Raw genomic sequence first — 17,729 nt, forward strand, 5'->3', positions numbered from 1 at the left:
CGCACCAGCAGCAGCGCTCATTGAAATGAATGGGATCGTGTCGCTTTGTCGCTGCGTGTTGCTGGCGGTGTGAACGGGGCTTGAGAAAACAAAACATAGCATGGCGCATGGCAGAGGAGAAGCCAACGAGCGAGAAATGATCAAGCCACCAGGAGAAAGCGCTACCTGTACTTTCAACCCTTGCTTGTTACCTGTGCATTCCTGACACCAGTGTGCCAGCAGAGCGAGTTTTTAATACTGCTGGCGACATAGTGAACGCACAGAGAAGTGTTCTGCGGTCAGATCATGTTGATATTTTTGAAAAAGAAATCTGTAGAGTCATTGAAGAGTAGTTGGTTACATTTTATCTTTTGTTAAATATTGTTTGTTTATTAAACTGAGAGTAGTAGCAGGCCAGTTTATTCAATCTGAAGAAATGTTGGTTGCACTTTATTTTTGATATTAATATTGTATTTGTATTATTTTAATGTTGAAAAACAACAGCAAAAGTAGCAGGTAAACTTACTATTAATTAAACCTGAAGAGAAGTTAGTTGCACTTTATTTTTTATATTAATATTGTAATATTTTTATGTTGGAAAACAAAAGCAGAAGTAGCAGGTTAAAGCTACACTGTGTGATATTTTCCCCCATCTAGTGGTGAAAAGGTATATGACCATCCAGTGAATATTAGTTTCTGTTCCTCTCAATTCCGATTTCGTTTTAACTCCTACGGTGGCCGATTTAGACCAAGATTAACATGGCTTCCAGTTTGACCTCGTCCACATTCGTCCAGACACGGTGCCTGTGGGATATTCTGTGCGCAGTGGGATGGTTGGAACTCAACTGGCCTAATTATTCGGCTAGAAAGAACTGCAGCTAATCCAGAGTGAACTTTGATGATAGTAATGTTTATTCAGTCATCCAATTGCAAGGCATAAACAGGTTTGCGTGGATATGTACATAAATGTGGTTTCTGTGAGAGAACAAATGAGGATGGTAAATATACATACACAGTTAAGAACTGTATAACTATACTTATAAGTTACATTTGTATAATGTAACCGTAAACCAGAGCTTATTGTACCATATATAGGCGCTAAAGGCAGCTGCATTAAAAGGAGCGGAGCTGCCGCTGCTAACAAGCGGTGTCCGGTTACAAAAGTGTGTGCGCCGCTTTAACGTTAGCACTGCAGTGCGCTCTGTATAACAATTGTTAATATGCCGATCAGACCTGATACATATTTCCATCAACATACATTACAAGCAAATATTTTCTATAAACTAATAAACATTGTTGATAACAAAATAACTGAATGATTATTCAAATAGGTGAGCATTACGCTATTGTATGTTGACACAAAAATACTTCTGAGGTGACATCAACTGAATTACGCGATGACACACTCTGAAACACATCTACAATGACAATAAATATTATTACTTACGGAGTTATTAACGCACAGAAATACCACACAAGGAAAAACAGACTTTTGAGGAATAAACAAGCCAGGAAAACTCCGTATAACTGTTACTGGAGCTGCTGAGATGAAAACTCTCTGCACATGCACCAGACAAGTCTGAACAAGTTGACGCGCACATGCGCGAGGCAGAGAATTTTGTACAGTGCCATCAAGTGTTAAAACTGGTTAAAACGCCAAAGGCGAAGCTTGAATTTACGGGTATGTCCCTCTTTGGCTAATGTACTTTCAAGATGGAGGGGCAACATGGCGACCACCGTTAGATCCCATTACCTTATGTATTTTCAATGGCATATTATAAACTTACGAGAATACTTTATTACTTGAAAGAAGTAAATATACATTAATGAGCACATATATTTTTGAAAGAACTAAGTGTTTTTAGCTAAGAATAGACTAAAAAAGTTACACAGTGTAGCTTTAACCTACTGTTGAAATGTTGGTTGCACTTACTGTGCTTTTATTGAATATGTATTGAATATTGAAAATGAGAGCAGAAAAGGTTATCTTCCTGTTAATTCAACCTAAACTGTTGGTTGCACTTTATTCAAATAAAATTTGAATGCATTTGCCATTAATTGTTGTTTACTTGTTTGTTTATATCCATAATTAATTGATATACCGGATTCCCTTACAAGAAACAACCTGCAAAATTTCACCTGCACTGACCAGTATCCAGATATTTATTTCAGTCACACAATTTTTGGCTAAAAAGTTACTGAATCGATTTCAAGTCACTGAATCGTTTCGGATCGTATCGTTCTAAATTAACCAATATCGTCCTTGAATCGTATCGACAACCTCAAATCGTGATACGAATCGTATCGTTGTTAAAACGAATCGTTACACCCCTAATATATATATATATATATATATATATATATATATATATATATATATATATATATATATATATATATATATATATATATATATATACAGGGAGTGCAGAATTATTAGGCACGTTGATTTTCTGATCATATTTTTTTTCCAGGCACATTTGACCAATTCCAAACCACAGTAATCCTAATAACTACTATTGATTTAGTATTTAATAATGTATAAGTGATATATAATTGTTCATGAAGGCTGGAAATGAAAATCACCTTATATTCAGGTGTGCAGAATTATTAGGCATGTTTTCTTTTACAGATAAATTGAGCCAAAAAAGAGATTTAACTCAGACTGAAAAGTCAAAAAGTATTAAATGCCCATGAGAAGGATGCAATACTAATGCAATACTAGACATTGCAGTTAAGGCATGACCACTGGACAGTGAAATGCTCGTTGGGTCAGCAGGGTCAGACAAAAACAGGTGGTGAAGAAAAGACACCTGTTAACAGCAAAAGAATTAAGAATTAAGGTGAAGAATTAAGGGTGAAACCATCAGGAACCCTTTAGTCTCCAGCGCCACCATTTTCCAAAGCTGCAACCTACCTGGAGTCTCCAGAAGTGCAGGTGTCAGGATCTCAGAGACTTCAGTTAGGTAAAGAATCCTAAAAAATGACCCCCACTAGATAAGAATCATAAGCTGAAGTGTTGTAAAATACATGAAGAAGGTTTTTTTATAGGCTTTATAGGTTTTATAGGTTGAGAGTGACTCTTGAAGGACCAGCACCACATCCTCTAGTACCACTGTTTGAAGAATTCATCTTCCAGAATCTGGCAGTACGTTTTGGGAGTTCATTTTTAGTCCATCTCTGCAAAACGGACTTCAGGATGGACTAAAAATGAACTCCCAAAACGTACTGCAAAGTTAACTGCAATGTCTAGTATTGCATTAGTATTGCATCCTGCTCATGGGCATTTAATACTTTTTGACTTTTCAGTCTGAGTTAAATCTCTTTTTTGGCTCAATTTATCTGTAAAAGAAAACATGCCTAAAAATTCTGCACACCTGAATATAAGGTGATTTTCATTTCCAGCCTTCATCAACAATTATATATCACTTATACATTATTAAATACTAAATCAATAGTAGTTATTAGGATTACTGTGGTTTGGAATTGGTCAAATGTGCCTGGAAAAAAAATATGATCAGAAAATCAACGTGCCTAATAATTCTGCACTCCCTATATATATATATATATATATTACACACACGTCAATCTCAATTAAATAGCCTACATTTTGAAAATAAAAAATATAAACGAATAATATATTTAACGAATATATAACGAATTTATATATATATATATATAATATAGGCTATATAAAAAAAATATAGGCGTGTGTGCGTGTATAGCTGCCACCCCAACCACTGCGTGTTATATTTCGTTCTCCCTTCTCTTTCTTTAATATAAAAAAGCTGTTTGAATTTCCAAGATAAAAACGATTTCTTGCCCTGGCTCTGTTGTTCTGGCTCCATCTCTACCTCTAGCTCCCGCTGCTCCTCTCCGACTCCATTGTGACTGATCACGCAAACTGTGCATTTTTTCGTTTTCATATTGGGGCGTTCTGAGAAATGCATTGAGTTGCCTTAATTTATTTAGAGAGTAAATAAACTCATGAAACAGAGAAGTATGGTTAATGTTATCCATTGATTTCAACAATGTAACTGTATTCTAAATATCAACTATTTAAATTGTAACTGTAACGGAACACAGTTACTCATAATATGTATTCTGAATATGTAATGCCGGTACATGTATTCCGTTACTGCCCAACACTGAACACGACCTATTAAAGCACTAAGACATGGAACAGTATAGCTAACATTCACATTTGAATATTTATCGCAAGTCATATCGTCATCGCAATATTAAACAATGTTATCGCACATCGCAGCTTTTCCTCATATCGTGCAGCCCTACCTAACGTTACAAACACTAACGTTAAAATCTCAACAGCGAACCTGGCATTAGTGTAAATGATTCTTTGATTAGAGCTTTTATGTATTGTTTATCTACAGGCTTGCTAAACATGGTTGTGTGTGTGATTTGGCTAACTTACTAGTTAAAGCCAGTGCTTAGTGTTCGTTTTGGGTTAGTTCTTGCGACAGATATTTGGCTATACAAAAGTTAAAGTGCCATTCAGTAGCGATCATTATAGATCCGCAGTCTTTACTCTTGAGGACTGAACAGGTTCTGCTCGATCATCTTCACTCAAATGTTCTGGGTCTGATTCGGGCTCATATGGTTTTATTGATGCCGTTGTTTCTAATACTGACCAAAGCACAGTCTACCGGTAAAGGTAAGGGGCGTGACGTTTCCGATAATCGTGCACTGCGGTTAGCGAATCACAACACACTGGGCCAGCTAACCAATCTGAGCCCATCGCGTATTTTTGAGGGACTGGCTTCATACAACCCGGAAAGCATCAGACCGTTTTACAAGGAGGGACAGAGCAGTGTAGAATAAAGGTCAAATATATGACAAATAAGGCAATTTTTTTTTTAAACGAAGCATGAACACATGTTACAGTGCACCCCACAAACACAGTCAAGCCTTCAAAAGAATGTGTTTTACCAGCCCTTTAAATTATTACAAATATTAACCTGAAACCTCAGTGGGTTCTTGAAGGTCAAAGGGGTTTGGCGGACAAAAAGGTTGTGAGTCCCTGACCAAAATGTGTAATTTCAGCCTCACAGGTGTTTTACAGTTGTTGCCACTGCATCTCCGGCTCCTGCAGATTGTTTCTTTCTCTTTTTCAGACGTTTATCTTCACTGATGGGGAGGATAAGGAGCTCAGGCAGAAAACAGGTATTGTAATTTGAGCTTAATATTAAGATAAAAAAAATCTAGATCCCATAATAAAATCTCACTACTCGACTAGCCGACCATCCTGGCATGCCTAGTTAGAAGAACCTCATATTCATGCTTCATTTCATCATGATTGAGTGTCATGTGAAATTATGTAATGTGTAAACATCTATATCATAAAACCATAAGTGGTCTGTCATTGTATCCTCAAGGGCTCAACATCATCAACACCAACTGCTCTGCGGCGCACACGCGTCAAGCCCTGTGCTGCAAGATGTCTGTGGAGTATGACAAGTTCATCGAGTCACAAAAAAAGTTGAGTTCATCTTTGTATGCCACATTTTGAATCATGCCACTAAATGGAAAAATGCATGAAATCATCATGGCATACAGTTATCATGGAGTCATCATCAGCAGATTTTTCATTCTCAAAAGTGTTTTTGAGAAAAGTCTCTTATGCTCACCAAAGCTAATATTGGGAAATATTATTAGACATTAAAATGTATTCCTGTTAAGAGTTTTCAGCATCATTACTCCAGTCTTCAGTGTCACACGATCCTTCAGAAATCATTCTAATATGAGGATTTGCTGCTCAAGAAACATTTATGATTATTATCAGTGTTGAGTGTTGTTTGTGCTGCTTTTTTTTGTGTGTGGAAACTGTGATACACTACCATTGAAAAAAAAAAAAAAAAAAAAAAAAAAAATAGCATTACATGTATCAAAAGTGACAGGAAATACTTTTTTTGCTGTTCTTTTGAACTTTCTATTCATCAAAGATTCCTGAAATATACATCACAGTTTCTCTCAAAGATATTAAACAGCACAAACTGTTTTCAACACTGATAATAATAAGAAATTATATTAGAATGATTTGTGAAGGATCATGTGACACTGAAGACTGCAGTAATGATGCTGAAAATTCAGCTTTAATCACAGGAATAAATTACATAGAAAACAGTTCATTTAATTTCACAATATTGCAGTTTTTACTGTATTTTTGATCAAATAAATGCAGGCTTGGTGAGCAGAAGAGACTTCTTTCAGTTACATTGTAAAATTCATAATGAAGTTTTGAACATTAGTGTAATTAACAGCCTTCTAAAGATGTTAGATATTATAGAGGCAGTGGTTTCATGTGGTGTCTGTTTTCCAGGTGGTTCTGTCACGTGGATGATGATAACTATGTGATCCTGCCCAGTTTGCTGGAGCTGCTGTCGTCCTACTCGCACACACAGGATGTGTACCTGGGCAGACCCAGTCTGGACCACCCCATAGAGGCCGCTGAGAGGGTCAAGAGCGACGGATCGGTGAGCTTTTCGATAGCGATAGACATTTTTTTCAATATAATGCTTAATAGTTTCACTTAAATGCATTATTAAAGTAAATAGACATAACATGACCACAACATGTTTGGTTACGTGAGCAACCCTCAAGCGTGCACCGTCCCTGGATCATAAACAGCCTATCATATGCCTTGATAAAGTCCTACAGGTGACCAGTAAACAGTGCATTGCTGTGGGGTTCGGTTTTGTGACATCAGAACACACGCACACATGTGAACGTGAGTTCTGCACCTGGCAGCGATGAGGAGATTGTGAATAAAAAAGGACATTGATTCATTTGCAAAGTTGCTCACGTCAGGATTAGTCTAAACATGCGTGTTAAACTCGCAGCACATGCAGTGATGAAGCGCAGCATTCTGAACAGGACCACTCTGAGACGCCAGTAACTAGCCTATTTCTTTTCATTTCGAATTGTTTCATTTAAAAGTGGACATTTCAAGCTTTATATACACATATTTCTCATGTCTGTGAGGCAGTAGCTGCTGAGTTTATTTATGAGACGCGCTCCTGTTCATGTGCAATGAAAGTGATCCCGCGCCTCCATGTCATGATTATTGTCTGCTATAGTCTATTTGCTTCTTATTTATTAAATCCAGGCAATTGGCTGAAGAAACATTGATTAAAATTAAGATACAATTTATACAAAACGAAATTCACTTTAAAGAAAGGCTTTCTACAAAACGAAACTTAATATTAAACAAAATATAATAACCTCCAAAATCATTTCTGACCCACTCGCATTTTTGCACTTTTCATAGTCAGATGAAATTTAAATATAACATTATAATATTTAAACATAAATATGAAACAAAATACATTGTTTAAATGGCTACAGTACAGATAAATGTCATGTCTGAGCGGGATTTGAGCGAACGTCACTTTACCGGTGAGGGTTCATGAGTGGAGCGCTGGCATAGAGCGGATTATTGAGCTGATCGTCACACCGCTCCGCTTCGCTCATTACAGGCTCGTTCTCGTCAGAACACCCACGTATTAAAAAAGGGTCTGGTTTAAATCGGGCTCGGGCTCATAATTACAGTTAATGTGCCGGGCCGGTTCGGTTAGGGTCAGGCTTGATTTTTTTTTGAGCCCGATCTAAGCCCTAGTTTACACAACACCCTTTTCAACTGAAAACGGAAATCTTTTTATGCATTTTGGCCGTTCATTGTAGGGGTGTTGAAATTCATTTTCATGTAAACATAATGGGCGATATATTGCATCACAAAAAAGTATTGATTATTAATACACACTGAAACTGAAACGAAAAGATCTTTGCAACAAAACGTCAAAATTAAAGTCTGGTTTAACTTGAAGATATTATGACAGAAATATATTACTATTGTGTACTAAAATGTAATTCTTAAAGTAAAATAGGATCTCAGGTATGTTTTGTCTGCAAGCTATAAAAAAGTTATTGTCCTCGTCTGTGGTGAAATTACAGGGGGGTTTTGCCATTGTTTTGTTGCCTTTGTGAATAGTGTTGATCACGATTACTATACACTACCTTTCAAAATGTTGCCATCGGTAAGATTTTTTTAATGTTTTTGAAAAGTCTTTTCTGCTCACCATGGCTGCATTTATTTGATCATAAATCAACATTAATATTATTTCAATGTACAGTGCCTGTTTTCTCTGAATATATTTGACAATGTAATTTATTCAAAGCTGAATATTCAGCATCATTCCTCCAGTCTTCAGTGTCACATGATCCTTCAGAAAAGTGTCAGTTGTGCTGTTTAAAAAAAAAAATTTCTAGGATTCTTTGATGAATAGAAAATTCAAAAGAGCATTACTTCGAAATGGAAAGCTTTTGTAACATTAATAAATAGTATGAATTTCTTTGGGGGGAAAAACTTTTGAATGGTAGTTTCTGAATCTCATCTATGCTCTGCAGGTGTCTGTGAAGTTCTGGTTTGCCACTGGAGGAGCTGGATTCTGCATCAGCCGAGGTTTAGCGCTCAAAATGAGTCCATGGGCAAGGTATGTTCACACTTACCCTTTGCTCAGTGATCTTACACGGATTATGCTGTTAAACAAGGTATTTCTCATACATACATTATGCCTGTTACCCCTGATCACCTTTGCATGTAAACGCATCCTCCGGCATTGTTGTCAGCTTTTTTCAAGCAAGCACATGACTGACTATGCAAAGGTTTTGATATCCACACCATATAATTATATATTCAAGACACAAATCATGTGTAACAGCTTTTTATAGGCCTCTAAAACAGATTTACATACAAATCGATAGTTTTGATTTTTACACTAAATTAAATTTCTTTCTCTCTCACAGTCTTGGAAACTTCATTACGACTGCAGAGAAGATCCGCCTCCCAGACGACTGTACGGTTGGTTACATCATCGAGGCGTTGCTGGAAGTTCCTCTGACACACACAGGCCTGTTCCACTCACACCTGGAGAATCTCCAGAGACTCCCTACAGACAACATACTCAAACAGGTCAGATCACTGAGAGCACCTTGGGATAAATGAGCGGGGATTTTCCCAAATGTTCAGCATAACGTATAATAGAGATGCTGTACGTTTGTTTTTAACAGTTACACTTGTATAGATGTTAAAGGAACACACCACTATTTTTGAAAATTATCATTTTCCAACTCCCCTAGAGCTAAACAGTTGAGTTTTACCGTTTTCGAATCCATTCAGCCGATCTCCAGGTCTGGCTGTAGCACATTTAGCATAGCTTAGCATAGATCATTGAATCTGATTAGACCGTTAGCATCACGTTCAAAAAATGACCAAAGACTGTCGATATTTTTCCTATTTAAAACTTAATATCATTGCGCCGCTGCACTCATGGTACGTCAGCAAAGTTCCTTGATTATGACGCAGGAATGAGAGTATAGTTCCTAGCCATATCGGCCTAGAAAATCGCAATTTTTCATTTTCCGTTGGCTAGGGCTGTAACGATTTGACCAAAAATAAAAACCTCGATTAATTGAACATTTGACCTCGATTACGATTAATGAACGATTATTTTGCTATTTTTGTTTTTTTTTTTGCCCTCATAAGGTTGAGTAAGTTCACTGATAAGGTTTGTACTGTAAATATTTTCTACTATTAAAGGTGGGAAAAAAATTTCTAATGAAAAAGTGCATTTCTTTGTGATTTTAAAATACTTGAAGGAAACGGTTCACTTTCAGCAGTTATTGTCTATAGGGCAGATTTCTGTTTGTTGTACATCAGATACAGATAAATTAACACAGTAGGCCTACATTACATTTATCTGAATGCATCAATGAGAGAGTGATTGTGTGTGTGAATTACTCGTACCGTCTCTATTCATTATTCATCAAGCTGTGGTTTGTACTTACTGCAAAGGTATTAAAATGTATGCCTATAACGGTTGAGTTTCTGAGCTCCTTTAGTGTCTTTACTTTAGTCAGAGGACAGTGTTGACACTGCGTTTCTGTGCTCCTCTGCGCGCGATCTTCACGGGATGTGCGAGCTTCTGTCTGAGTGTTCGTTTGTCACAATATATCAGGCATTAGTTCAACATAATACACATCTGATGGTCGAAACTCGCTTTAATGTTCAAACTGACAGGGCTTAAACCACATACAAATGACAAGCTTTGTGAGGACGCAGGTGAAAGATCTGCCTTCAGGGCGCGCGCGCGCGTTATCAGAGACGCGACACGGCTCGGCTCTCTGTGTCACAGAAAAAAGCTGAGCACTGAACGGAGACGTTTTCCATATTGTTGTTTTTGAATAGTGCACAATCGCTTTAAATGTTGAAACTGGCAAGCCTTTAAACGCATACTTGACAAACTTTATGAGCACGAAATTGAAAGCGGCTTCGGGGCCTCGGGTCTGTGTGTGTGTGTGTGTGTGTGTGTCGGTGGCAGCGCGTATAGGCTATAAGAACAGCAATTAACTGACCTGTATAAACTGTGTAAAACATGCAGCTGCTATAGTGATTCTGAGCATCTATAAACACAGATAACTGCTCCTGCATCTCTGTGTGCCTGCAAACTGCACTTGATGTGACTGACGGGGTGGAGTCACGTGAAAACCGAAATAACCGACATGGGAAAAATACGTCGATTAGAGGTTCTGAATGTCGGTTTCGGTTATTTTTCGATTAATCGTACAGCCCTACCGTCTGCCTTAGTACATGATGTAACTACAGAAGAGTCAAGCTTTAATTAGGAAAAATATCAAATCTCTTTGGTCTTTTTTTTTGAGTGAGATGCTAACGGTCTAATCAGATTCAGTGATGTATGCTAAGCTATGCTAAAAGTGCTACCGCCAGACCCGGAGATCAGCTGAATGGATTCGAAAACTGTAAAGCTCAACTGTTTATAACTCTGGGGGAGTTGAAAAATGAGCCTATTTTCAAAAATATTGGCGTGTTCCTTTAAAGCTTACTGTAATATATTTGACGCACAGAATTCAAAGGCTTCTAAATTATCAATATGATCAAAACATTGTTCAAAAAACCTGTTGCACACAATCTACTACATGCCTTCTGTCGTCTGATTGATAGTTCATACTTTTTTTAGCTAGTAAAAGGCCTTTGAGTATAATTGTAAAAATGTCCACCTTCAGGGGCCTCATTTATAAAACTTTGCGTAGGATTTGCGTCAGAAGTGGCGTACGGATGAAACATAGGACGTGCGTACGCACAGAAATATTCGGATTTATAAAACCGTGCGCACGCACATCCTACGCAGTTTTCCCTTAATAAATCACAATCAATTCTAAATGTAGCGCAGCTTTGGCGGCTTCATGTCACGTCCATAGTTGCCCATAAAAAGTCAGTGAAACGCCCACAAGTTAATATTCATTGATTGCGAAATCATGGCAAATACAGAGAGGAAATCAAAAAAACGTAACTTCACTCAATGTGAAGTAGAAATTATCGTTGGTGTGGAAATTGATTGAAATATTTTTTGGAGGGCACAGTGTGGGCATTACTAATGAGTGGCAAAAGGTTGCAGACGCCGTAAATGCCGTAGCCTCACAACCTCGGACCGTGGCCGAAAAAATAAATAAATGGTCGGACATCAAAGTCGAGGCAAAAAAGCGTCTAGCGCTCCATCACCAGAGTGTGTCTGCCACGGGTGGGGGAAAGAGGACACCGGAGCGGACCCCTCTTGATGAGAGACTGGCAGCAATTATTGGGGAATCCCTATTAATCCCTATCCCTATTATCTACGTGGAAATGGGAAATAGTTCAGTGCAAATGTAATTTCTTGCAGCTTTCTGAATGGTTGAGACATACGTCATATGTTATTTTATCGAAAATAAAACAAACTAAAGGCATTTGCATGAATACCATGATTCCGTAGCTGATGAAGAAATTTTTACTATGAAAACAACTTTCCCCAGTGGACAATTAATACATCTATTTATCTATTTATCTATATATCTCCCTAATTATCTATCTATCTGTCTATCTAATTGCATCTATATCTGCTCCGCCAGACGGACACATTGACGAGAATATCAGTTTTGTACATTATTTCGTTCTGTTTACAATATTATTTATGAGGATGAATTGCATAACATGTCAATATTTTTGCAGAACATATTTCACTTTTTTTTTTTTTTTTTTGCATTTCTGTTGTAATTTTCGTTTGATTTTGTTTGTTTTACACTGCAGATCGATCAAACGTGTGTTCGTGTAGGCTGTTAATTGTAAGACTTGCTTTGTGAAGTCTTCGTGTTATTTATGAGAGGCAGTATTGCCATTTCTTTTACACAACGGTCTACAGTTTCACACACTTTCACATGTTTCTTCCATCTGCCGACGGTGTCGCCATTTCTCATTTCACCCGTTTTTGTGCATACGCCTGGGTCAGAGCTTGCGTGAAGGACCGCACATTTTCCCGTCAAGTTTGCTTTTCATAAATACCAATTATTGCGTAGAGAGTGGCGTACGCCTTCTTTTGTGCGTACGCAACGTTTATAAATGAGGCCCCTGGTCTTTACTGATTTTTATAAAGTAAACATGTAAGAATAGCACTTGTATTGTTAGTAATATTACTAGACTGAAGCAACTTATGTTTAATTTTTAAGAAAAATCATTTTGACGTGAGTATCAGATATGATCATCAGGCTTATAAGGTTTATTTATCTCAATTATCATTGTATTGCATTGCATTATATGTTTTAAAACTACAGAGCTTTGATCATAAAACTAAGAATTTAAATATCAAGACATATAAATGTCTCAAGTGTCAGCTTCATATTCTCACCAAACTATACTATCATATATTTTTTTTTACCGTTTTATAATTGTATATAAGATTTGTTGTCGAAAAGCTGATTTTTCATATGTCAGGCTTTACAGGGTTAATATTGTAGCACCCTGGTTGTCAAAACAAGTGTACACTTCCAGCATTTATTGAGAGCTTGGCTTTGATCCCAGATTACTCCCACCCAACTACTTTGCCCATCTGTGTAAATATATATCTTACTTGCATAATACCTGCCAACTCCAATCCCATGATGCCTCTTATGATTGAGATCCTCACAGTTTTATGTTGCTTTGCTTTCCTCCATAGGTGACCCTCAGTTATGGTGGATTCGAGAACAGGAGGAATGTGGTCAGTGTTGGGGGAGTGTTCTCATTGGCTGAAGACCCTTCACGGTACACAGACACATACATGCACACCAAATATATACTGTGTTAAACCACATCGTTTTTTATCACTTAAAAATAAAGGTTCAGTGCTGGATTTTACTAAAGAGGCCATTTTGTGCTCATTTACAAAGGCTTGATTTTGTTTTTGGGCTCTTCACATATTTGACATTGTTGCAGCTCCTCTCCTCCCAGTCTGTCAGTAATATTCTGGGGTGCGTTTCTCGTGCAACGACTTAACTCGCTGCTTAAAGGGTTAGTTCACCCAAAAATGAAAACTACCCCATGATTTACTCCCCCTCAAGTCATCCTAGGTGTATATGACATTCTTCTTTCAGACAAATACAATCAGAGTTATATTAAAAAAGTTCTTCCAAACTTTATAATGGCAGTGAATGGTTGTGTAATTTTTTAAGTTTTTTAATTTTTTATCCATCATAATATATAACTGCTCCACGCGGCTCCAGGGGTTAATAAAGGCTTTCTGAAGCGAAGTGCTGCATTTGTGTAAGAAAAATATCCACATTTAAAAATTTATAGACTAAAATAGCTAGGCGTGTCACGATAACTACTTTTTTTTTGTTCGCTATATATTGTTCCAGAAATAATTGCGATAAACGATATTATTGTCATTTTAAGACTATTTTATGCCACTGAATATATATAATCCTAATATAACAGCATAATAATGCAAGTAGACCTACACACTTTCAAATGACAACCTTTTAGATCCTTTAGATCATAAAAAATATATTATCCTAAATAAAATCAAATGAATAAATAGTAAATAAACATTTTCCCTTGTGAAACGGCTTTAACACTTGTCATTCTGCGTTGACATATGTGCAGCGGGACAGGGGATTGCGGCTTTGAAATCGAGTCCATTTGGGCTTATTCTTCCAAACTGTCAGTAGTTGTCAGAAAAACACTATAACGCCTCAAATGGCGCCTTTTCTTCACCTGTGGATAACCGCTCTGTGTATGAACGAACTGCCTGAGAACCACTTTCGCCTCCGTCACGGAAAACATACAAGATGACAGCACAACCGAGTAAAATGTTGGTGACATTCATTATCATGTAAACATAATGGACGATATATTGCATCACAAAAAATTATTGAGGTCATGTACATATATTTTGCGATATATTGATTATTGCGACCGGCCTAAAAATAACTAGCTTCCGGCAGTCAGCGGTAAGCAAGTTGACTTGCGCTTAAAGAGTTTCACGCAGCTCTTTCATTAGCAGTCACTCCCACGGGTCTCAGCGCGTCCTGCTTCAAACCACTGTGACGGTAATAAAACTTTAATACATTAGCTCATCCATGAACATGACTTCTGCCTCGAGTCTGCCGTCGGATTCCTTTCCATCGGCTGTGGAGCTGAAGACAACATCTCCCATAATCCCACGCTCCTTCACGCCGTCATCAAGCTACGCCTTTGTTATGAATAAGCGTGAAACTCTAGTGGCGAAGCTTACATACTGTGGCTTTAAAGGATGTTTTATTAACAAGGAGCACGTTCAGATAATTGACACAAGTGGAGAGCACTCAGCTAATCAACAATAAGAGGTATATATATATATATATATATATATGCAGCTGTGTGCTGACAGTTTATCAGCATCCCTCCACCACCCCTTCTCCACACTTTTAGTTCTAACCACTTACATACACAGGGGGTACTCTGGGTTCGGGACAAATTCCAAACTCGAAGCCCTCCCCCCGGACAGCAGGCCTTAAAGGGGGGGTGAAATGCTGTTTCATGCATACTGATCTTTTGGCACTGTTAAAGACTTGGATTCCCATGCTAAACATGGACACCGTTTCATAAGCTAAGGTGGACGTTTGATGGGAGTATTTCTTTGCCAAAATTAGTACTTCCTGTTAGTCATAAGTTTCGGAAAGTTTTTTTCGATCATGGGTCCGCTTGACGTCAACAGGGCGGAATTTCCTTGTATGGGCCGTACGGACAATTCTACCGGAAGAGCGCGCGCGAGAGAGAGAGAGCGCGTGAAAGCAATAGGCTACGCCCATCAAAGCGCTGGCTCGTACAGATGGAATTTGCTTTTCCGGATCAACAACTGAGTTGCGCAAATATTTATGTCTGTTCCCTGCATTTCGGTGCCGATTGTTTTATAAACAAGGCCCAGTTCGACGCCGGATTTTCAGATCGCCTAATACTGAAGGATGGAGCGGTCCCAACGATAAAGGTCCCAACGTTGGAACCGCAGGTTTGACTGCTTCAAATGTCTGTTTTTGCCTATGCCCATCAAGTAGCCCAAACATGATCACGTATTGATCAATGGAGCATGCGATGTATAGTGTGTGTACATTTGTTTAGCTGGCCACTATATGTGTATGTTTGTGTATTGTAAAAGCACTCCAAACAACAATACACAAAGAATGGGGAAATATGTTGAACTAAATAAGCGCGGTTCTTCATTCAAATGCGCTACTATTCCATGTCTTTCTATGTAAACACTAGCCTGACGCGCAAAACCAGTCCGCTTACTACAAATCATGTCTTCACAAACCACGCGTAAAAACACACACACACACATACACACACACACACACACACACATTGTAACACTCGCGCTTGACATGGTGTTCTAAATAACACAAGCCGCTAAACATATTATATAGTTAGTGTAACTTATACCACATAGAGATGTCCTGCTCTAGTCGTTTTTGCTGCTGCTCCTGTTCAACTTCAGCCTCTGGGTCTGATTCCGGATCATAGATGTATGGCTGTATCTGATTAAAAGCCATTTTTTATGTTGAATAAAGTTTTTCCCCGCTTTTAGGGATGACGCAGCTTTCAGACGCACTCAACACAGTAACAGCGGCGCGCGCTCAACATTCTTTAGCTCCGCCCACACGATACGCCCCCAGCCGCACGGCTTTTTCCGGAAAGACTCGGAACAGCGCATCTTTCTTTTATAATTATAATAAAAATAAAGACTTTTCGGAGATATGCAGGATGCAGTGCTACTCTATAGGTACTCAAGATTGACATGAGACTGACTGAAACTGAGTGTCCCCCCCCCCCCCCCCCCTTTAAATTTACTCTCTATAAATTATATGCAAGTGTCAACTTGTGAACTACCATAGTACAATGTGTATTGTTGAAGAAATCAACTAGCTAGTCACTACTGTTTTCCAAAACCGTATAGTCAAATTTGTCGTTCAACCATGTTGGGTAATGATGTCACGCAAGCGGTAATAACTTATTTTAATAAATTGGTTCATTGAATGAATGCTAGATTTTTTTGCTATAAATTGCGGACATGGCATCTGAGGGTGAATTCTTTCGCTTTATTTCCAGATTCAATCATAGGCTGGTTCTTATGTACTAGAGCACGTACGCACATGCACACTCTGCTGGGAAACGCACCCCTGTTTAGTTCCTGTCTCTATGAAGCCCCATCCCTTTTTAAAAGCACAATGAGCTCTGATTGGTTGGCTGGATCAGTGTGTTGTGATTGGTCAAGCGCTTCCAGCGTGTTTGGGTAATGTCCCGCCCCTTACCATAACTGCCATTTTCAACACACTACTAACTAACTCAAACAGGCCACGCCCCTTTATTCTGCGTATGGATTATTTAAATGAGGAATATTGTGACGTGTTTGTTCCCGGGAGAAAACTCAAAGACTACAATGGAGGCGTTTCAGAGAGTTTAGAAACCGTGATATTGAGAAGAACTTTCTGCTTTGTGACTTTGCTGAGCTTTTTCATGCTCAATCAGCAAAATTACACACTAAAGAAAGATCAACATGGAGAAAATGTAGAATAGGTCCTCTGGCATGAAACTGAAGCTGCACAAGTCTTTTCTTCCCTATTGTGATGTATATCTGAGTGAAACGGCTTCTCAGACAAGAACAAATGTAGGGCGGGGCTTGATTTTGACCGTGGTGAATTGATTGGATGCTTGTGGTTTGCTATAGAAACAGAGCGGCACACGTCATAATCTGAAAACCACGCCCTCCGGGGGGGAAAACTATCAAACCGTGTCCATTGACTTTGTATTGTGTGAAGCGCCTCCTTGTCATTTTTGACTTCTATCAGCTTTTAGACATTGTTCTGTTTTTTGTTATGTGACAGAATGTACAGCAAACACAGAAGTTTTTATAAGCTGTCGACCCAAAAAACGAGTGTTTAAGGACACAAAAGTGGATACAGGCAATTGAGACAGAGCGCCACATGTTATATTACACTGAGAACTACGCCCACTGGAACGTAATCAGAGACAGGAAATATAAAATATAAAACTGACATTTGGATATTTGGCTTAACAGTGACAACATGTTTACTGCACACGTAGGCATACTGAGTGTCAGGATCCCAAAATTGACCCATTCTTCCTGCTGATGCTTCACGTCTTATTGCCTGTATCCACTTTTGTCTCCTTAAACCCTTGTTTTTTGGGGTCGACAGCTTATAAAAACGTAGTTTTGTGTTTTTTAGCTTGTTTGCTGGACATGCTGTCACACAGCAGCTTTTAGACATTGTTCTGTTTTTTGGTATAAGTCAGAAATGACAACGAGGCCGCTTCACGCAATACAAAGTCAATGGAGAGCGTTGGATTGTTCCCCCCACCCCACCGGTGTAGG

At 38.4% G+C, this 17,729-nt stretch overlaps 1 protein-coding gene across 2 annotated transcripts in view; it reads left to right on the forward strand.

Annotated features, from left to right (window-relative positions):
* rfng (RFNG O-fucosylpeptide 3-beta-N-acetylglucosaminyltransferase) overlaps positions 1-17,729 on the forward strand; it is a 45,225-nt gene that overhangs the window by 24,795 nt on the left and 2,701 nt on the right. For both annotated transcript variants that reach the window (XM_079801670.1, XM_079801671.1), the window contains exons 3-8: positions 5,112-5,160; positions 5,373-5,475; positions 6,317-6,470; positions 8,401-8,486; positions 8,800-8,965; positions 13,038-13,123. In XM_079801670.1, the coding sequence (XP_079657796.1) occupies positions 5,112-5,160; positions 5,373-5,475; positions 6,317-6,470; positions 8,401-8,486; positions 8,800-8,965; positions 13,038-13,123 (644 nt within the window). The remainder of the gene's footprint in view (positions 1-5,111; positions 5,161-5,372; positions 5,476-6,316; positions 6,471-8,400; positions 8,487-8,799; positions 8,966-13,037; positions 13,124-17,729) is intronic.

This window comes from Gobio gobio (genome assembly GCF_949357685.1).
Source record: "Gobio gobio genome assembly, chromosome: 20".
Lineage (NCBI taxonomy): Eukaryota > Metazoa > Chordata > Actinopteri > Cypriniformes > Gobionidae > Gobio > Gobio gobio.